At 41.7% G+C, this 7,316-nt stretch overlaps 1 protein-coding gene across 2 annotated transcripts in view; it reads left to right on the forward strand.

The window, feature by feature from the left end:
* The window catches only part of LOC107114425 (chromosome unknown open reading frame, human C10orf76), a 216,368-nt gene that overhangs the window by 23,118 nt on the left and 185,934 nt on the right, over window positions 1-7,316 (forward strand). For both annotated transcript variants that reach the window (XM_015415899.1, XM_015415900.1), the window contains 2 exons: window positions 6,547-6,607; window positions 6,830-6,876. In XM_015415899.1, coding sequence (XP_015271385.1) covers window positions 6,547-6,607; window positions 6,830-6,876 — 108 coding nt within the window. The remainder of the gene's footprint in view (window positions 1-6,546; window positions 6,608-6,829; window positions 6,877-7,316) is intronic.

The raw sequence follows: 7,316 nt of genomic DNA on the forward strand, positions 1-7,316 counted from the left end.
ATGCAGTTGATTATGGTCTGGTGCCTCAATTCTTACCTTTCTCTGGGTGTTCTGGGACTGCCAGAACAGTTACATTGTTTGAGGTATGAAATCCAATGTGATTTCCCCAGGAGAGATTCTGCAGATGTGTTTTGTTTATTCTTGCAGCCTGCCTAATTAGAGGGAGGTTGTTCACATTGACCATTATTTGGTGTATGAAAGTAATTTCCTCTGTTTCTGATTATTCCTGAACCTTAGTTGTTTTTTGCCTTGCCTTGTGGCATCTTCCTAGGCTATGCTCATTTGCTTGTCACCTGGATGTGAAGCCAAGCCATTGCTCTCTAGTCTTGTCTGTTCTTGCTTGGAAGGCAGATGATTTTTGTGATGGGTGCCTTCTAATCATTCTCTGTAAACCTATGTACAAAAAGGTACCATGTTGAAGCTCAGCAGTTGTAGGTTTGCATCTGATCAGCGCCTGGATTGGATGCATTATGAGAAGCCTTTGTTTGCTGCCTTGAGTTTCATGATGGAAGAAAGGCAAAGTATAAATGTGTAACTTTAAAATAAAAATAACTGTAGATCTTTTCTTACATGATGGTTATTTTCAGCTTCTGGTGTGCTGTGGCCAGGTTAGTGGCATTGGAGACTAGTATTGGTATTCACACTGACTTGTGGAGTATCTTTTGGTGTTTCCTAGAGAAAAGGTGTTTTCATGGAGGCATCTTGTTCAAGGTATATGTTGTCCTAGATGATGTGTTCCTAGGAAACCTGCATGCCCTATTGTGTAGGCATTCCTTTTCCCACCCTGTGGATGGCTTTTAAAACAAAACTCTTGAAAATAAAGGCAAAACTTGGTACACTTTAATAAAGCCTGTGGTAATTGCCTCATAGTGAGAGCATCTCTGCTCTGTTGGCATAGTCACATGCTTCCTCTAAATCATCCTTGACTTCCAGAAAGCTTTTGATAAAGTTCCTTATTAAAGGCTCCTAAGTAAGCTCAATAGTCAGTAGTCATGGGATAAAAGGACAAGTCCTTTTGTGGATCAAAAACTGGCTAATTAATGGGCAATTTTCTCAGTGGAGGGTGATAAGCAGTGGGGTACCACAGGGATAAGTACTGGGTCCGATGCTTTTTAACTTGTTCATTAATGATTTGGAGTTGGGAGTAAGCAGTGAAGTGGCTAAATTTGCAGATGACACAAAATTGTTCAGGGTGGTGAAAAAGAGGATTGTGAGGCACTCCAAAGGGATCTGTTGAGGATGGGCAAGTAGGCATCAATGTGGCAAATGGGGTTCAGTGTGGCCAAGTGCAAAGTGATGCATATTGGAGCCAAAAATCCTAACTATAAATACATGTTGATGGGGTCCGAACTGGCAGACACTGACCAAGAGAAAGATCTTGGGATCACAGTAGATAACTCACTGAAAATGTCGAGACAGTGTGCGACTGCAATAAAAAAAGGCCAATGCTATGCTGGGTGTTATTAGGAAGGGAATTGAAAACAAATCAGCCAATGCCACAATGCCCCTGTATAAATCAATGCTGTGACCTCATTTGGAATACTGTGTACAGTTCTGGTCACCAAACCTCAAAAAGGATATTATAGCATTGGAAAAAGTGCAGAAAAGGGCAACTAGAATGATAAAAGGGTTGGAACACTTTCCCTATGAAGAAAGGTTAAAGCGCTTGGGGCTCTTTAGCTTGGAGAAATGATGGCTGAGGGGTGACATGATTGAAGTTTACAAGATTATGCATGGGATAGAGCAGGTAGAGAAAGAGGTACTTTTCTCCCTTTCTCACAATGCAAGAACTTATGGACACTCAATGAAATTGCTGAGCAGTCGGGTTAGATCAGATAAAAGGAAGTACTTCTTCACCCAAAGAGTGATCAACACGTGGAATTCACTGCCACAGAAGGTAGTGGCGGCTACAAGCATGGACAGTTTCAAGAGGGAATTAGATAAACGTATGGAGCAGAGGTCCATCAGTGGCTATTAGCCACAAGGTATAGATAGGAACTCTCAGCCTGGGGCAAGTGATACACTGTATTCATGGTGGGGTTTTTTTGGGACGGGGCAACAGTGGGGAGGGCTTCTAGTGTCCTGGCCCCACTGCTGGACCTCCTGATGGCACCCAGAGTGTTGGACTGGATGGGCCATTGGCCTGATCCAACATTGGCTTCTGTTATGTTCTCATATGTTGTAATGTTCTTATCCTAAACTGCCATATACTGTTTGCTGAGCTTAATGGACTGTCAAGCCAGTAGAATTGCTGGTTATATGCAGATAACCATGGTGGATTTTGCTGCAGAAATGACTGAAATGCACTTTCTGTAGGAGAGCTATGAGAGCCTTGAAGGCTTGCATAATGAGTGCTGTGGCTGAAGTCCATGGTCTTCTGTGTGTTTGTCTAATAGAATTATATAATACACTGAGTCACTATGTGGAGATTACAAAGTGAGTCTCAAGGAACAGGAGATGGAGAGTAGGTAAAATTATCTTGTATTGGACCAAGATATGTTGATCAAGTAGTATGTATGTTTTCCATTCTTATAGAATTCCTCATTGCAGTAAATTTAGTTCAGTAAAAAGATTTTTCCCCTACTTTAAGTCTGGCAGAATATAGCTCAGCAACTATCTGGGAATAGCTTTTATTGTACTTTGAGAAACTGGCCTATTTTAAGACAGGTCTCACCATATTTGTCAGTCTTCAGAGTTTTGTATATTAATGATAATATTTTCTAACCAGGGGTTGTTTCCTGCTGGAGCGCCCCTCTGGCAGGAAGAAGCCCAGGCCCTGCCTCCCGCCTGTGGAGACACTCAGGGAGGGGGAGATTTAAATGTCTGGGTTCCCTGCCTGATCTTCTCCAGGTGCCCTGCAGATGATCGGGCAGGGAACCCAGGCATGACTGCCTCCCTGCGCGAGACTTTTGTGGAGAGACCTCGGGGGGGGGGGATTTAAATTTCTGGGTTCCCTGGCTGCCCTAGCATTTGTACGTCCCCAGCAAATTATAGTTAAGGAGAACTAATAATTCAAGAGAAGCATGCATGCACCATATGGTAGATGACTTCCATTATCATACATGATCAGAAAAGCCAGCACTGGATCCCAAAAACCAGGCGTATAAGGTCAGCTCCAGTATACAAGTAGCTCTTGGCCATTTCCATTTCTGGTGACAGAAGGGATTTCACTCAGTGGAATTAGATTTACTCACTCCCCCCATTCCACTAAATCACCCCCCAATAAATACTAGGGGATGGGAAGCCTAAGGAACAACATGAAGGATAAAAAGGGTGTGTCTTCAGGGAAAGGGGCAAGCAGCAGAATAATTCCCCTCTTCCTTTAGTGGAAGTCTAGTGGTAAATCCAACCCATAATATTTTTTCCTTTCCAGCAACAGCAACAAAAATGAATTCCAATATATTTCTGAAAATATTATGTGGTATAATATGCAACAGAAAAAGAGCTGATCTCAGTGACCCCAAGTTGGAGAGCAATCACACCAGATCTGGTTTCAGGTGTGGCCATCCATCCAACTAGTAGTTCATCTACTCCAGCATCTTCTTTCACAGTGGCCAACCTGTGAAAGCCCTGGAGACTAACCAAAGTCTCCCGCTGATGCTGACTAACCAAAGCCTCCCACTGATGCTGATCCATGAAACATGGATCTGAGGAACTGCAAAAAGGTTCTTATTTATGACAGCTTTTACGGAGAGACTTTGGGGGGGGGGATTTAAACTCATTTGCATAACTTGTTTTAAACATGCCTGCCCTTTTCAGGGCGTGTGGCATATGCAAATGAGTTATGCAAATGAGCTCCTACACCTCTTTTTCTAGGCAATGACCCATTTCTAACTATTGTTACCATAAACCTAATCCAAACCTTTTCATATTTCCTATAATTTCATTAAAACTATATTAAAAGTGTTGTAAGTAACTAAATATAGATATGCCCCTGGTTGACATCACCCCACAAAAAACCTAACCCTTGACCGACTTTTGGTTTTGGCGATTCGCATGGCGGGCGTGCTCCTTTGGAGCTCCGATGGGGCAGCCCGTGATGCGGTGGATGGGAGGGGGGCGGGTTGATCCAGACACCCCCCCAGAGTCCTTGTAGGGGACCCCCAGCCTGGGGCACGAGGGGTGCCTCTCCCGAGTCTGCGGCCAAGGGATCGAGGCTCCCCTTTGCCCTGATAGGTCCCGCTGTTGCGGCGCCATTATGGCTTCAAGAGGCATACACCGGGCGAGCGAACAAGTGATCAAGCGAAACTACAAAGTTTTCCCTATCTCTGCAGCCGGAATGGAATGAAGTGTGAGTGCAATCTCTCTTTAACTGGTTGCAGTTAAGCGTCTTTCCGAAGCCCCGATCTGTAACGACGCGGGGGGGGGAGTCTGCCCCCCGCAACTTTAAACAAACTCTCTAAGCAACAGAAGGGTCTAGAGGCAATGGTGATTCCAGATTGAATCAAGTAAAGCACAGATCCGTTTAAAGCAACTTCATAAATGAACTTTCAGTGACTTTTAGAAACTTTCTCTGAACTGTAAACAGTGATTTCTCGGGCAGAAAAAATGGCGACAAGAAGGAAGCACTCTCCCAGAACTGCGAGATCAGCACATCCGGTTGCTAAACCGGAAGCGAATACTGACCTTCCCAATATGCTGGCTACAGCACTGCGCCCTCTGTTGGATCAGATGACTAACCTCAACAGTAACTTTGAAGCACTCCAAAAACAGCTGAAAGAGACTAATATAAAAACAGAGGAGACGGCAAAACCAGTGAAAAAGGTTGAAGCCAAGTCAAAAGCAATTCATCAAAGGCTGGAGGTAGTGGAGAAAGAGAGGATCTCTGACAAAGACCAGCTTTTAAGACTCCAAATAGAAAAATCAACTTATGCTCTGAGATTTCAAGATGTTCCTGAACGGAGAGGTGAGAATCTGAAGGAAATCTTAAGTGAAGCGTTGGCCCCAATGACAGGTTTAACAGCAGATGTACTACAAAGCAATATGGATATGGTCTATCGGACATATGCAGAATTTATTAAGAAAAAAAACCTGCCTGGGGAAATAATGGTGAGATTCTCAGAGAGATCTATATGAGACATGGTGCTGAAGGCCACAAATGGAACAACTTTAAAAATCAAAGACGAAGAAATTAGAGTCTTAAAAGACATACCATTTGAAATAAGGAAGAGAAAACAGTATAAAAACTTAACTAGATTTTTGCAGAAAAACTCCACAACATACAAATGGATAATACCTAAGGGACTTGTCTTCAAATATAAAGACAAAAAAGAAAAGATCGACACTGTCTTTAAAGCGAAGGCGTTTTTGGAACAGCAACAAAGACCAGTGTACGATATGAGAGCAACAGAGGAAGAAGAATTGGAAGAAGAAGGCAGTGCATATGGTCAGAAAGTTCGGAAAGTACGGTGGACAGTAATCCAGAAGAGGACTTCAAATCAGATAAAGGGGTGGCGGCCCCAAAACACCTGAAGGTCCAGTGCAACTTTGATAAAAAGAAGCTCAGAGAAAAGAAGCCTAAATAATATAATCTTATAAGTTTGAAAGTTAAATTGTTTAAACTGTAACTACCTGGTTTAATCATATAAGCACCATTTTGTAAGGAAGCGATAAGAAATAACTCCATTCCATTAATTTTACTATAGAGGGAACTTTGTTTAAGCTAATGACCAATCATTTTGAATGATCCTTGTGTAGCTTATATTTTAGTTTAGTGTTGTAGTGTTTGTAGAGTTGTTAGTGTTTGTAACAAGAAAATAAGAAAAACATTATATATAAAAAAGGAAAAACAAACAAACTAACCCTTGCCTGTCTTCTTCCCTATTTCTGATCATTCGCTTATTGCCTTAAAAGCTGTATTTAATTGAATATTGGAGCCAGTATAAAAAGCAACTAATTAAGAAATGAATTCATCCACCACCATGAAATGGTGTAAAGTTAACATATAAACAAGCAAGGCCAAGAACTTCGTGTATGTGGATTTTTATGTCCTAAAACAAAACTTATTCTGATGTGAAATAATAAATAAGCTTTGTACTTCTTATTGAGATACACTACAATAAAATCATTGTTGAAAATACTAGGTGCCATGGCAGCCTTGCATCTTGGGTTTGCTGAGCCCTGCTTTAAGATACTGGGAACGGTATCTGTGGAGTTGTGTCTCCTTCCTTCCCTTTGTGTGTAAAATCCTTCTGTTGCCCTTAGCTACTGGTATGGTTAGGATTAGCTAGGTTTACTCTTGACCTAAGATTTGCTAACCAACTTTAAATTCAGGTGTCAAATTCTCATCGGGGAAAACCTGGTAAAGATAATGGTTGCTTAGGGCACAAGGTTAATAGAAATTATTGTTCAAAAAGTTCACCCTTTAGATACTGCAATTAAAATTTCTCTTGATTTAAATATAGCAGTCTTTAAATGAAACAGCTGAGGAACACTTAGTATATATCTGTTGCTTAAGTACTGTTAAAAATTTTGGTCAACAATTTTGCTTACATAGTTCTGCATCTCCCATTCTTTTTTCTTTCTGTTACTGTCCTTTTCATTCAGCCAGTACAAAGACAAGGAAGAAGAACACCAGAGTGGCTTTTTCTCAGCCTTGAGCAACATGGTAAGGAGCTTGTGTATATTACTTGTGTACAGTGCTTGTTGTAATGAGGAGCCTGATCCAAAACTAGTGACAGGAGGGTGGGGGAGTCCACATATTAGGCTTGTTAGGCTTGGATTCAGGCTCTAGGGAAAGTATGAAGTGTCAGTATTGCTTGGAGAGTTGTTTGCTGGCTCTGCTTAATCTCAGATGTTCAAAGCTGTGCAATGCTGCTTCTTTCCATAGGTGGGCAGCATGTTCATAGCTGATGCTGATGAGAAAATCTCAGTTCAGTAAGTATGCCACTCCGAGAAATATAAAATATTATCCATTGCCGACTTTTCCTGGAACTGACACTATATTAAAAACATGAAGCTGTGGAAGGAGGTTAGCAGTAGCTCAGGAGACATTATTGGAGATTATTACATGTAGTCTGATGGACAAGTAAATTAGCAGAGGTCATATTTGCTAAGGGCCAAGTTACATTCTGAATTGTCAGAGTACTTCTGCACAGACTAGTGGAGCAAGTCAGGAGGAAGAGGTGCCATGCACAGCACTAGAGCTGTTTAGCAAGGTCAGGCAGCTTGTTCAGCACTAATGATGTATCAGATTTGCACACTGAAATTTAATTCCAAAATTTATTACCGATTATGCAACGGAAGCTCACAGGCCACATATAGCTCACTTGCTACAATTTGACATCCAATTCTGGATTACACAGCATGGTGTGACC

This window comes from Gekko japonicus, unplaced genomic scaffold (assembly GCF_001447785.1).
Source record: "Gekko japonicus isolate JY-2015 unplaced genomic scaffold, Gekko_japonicus_V1.1 scaffold59, whole genome shotgun sequence".
NCBI lineage: Eukaryota > Metazoa > Chordata > Lepidosauria > Squamata > Gekkonidae > Gekko > Gekko japonicus.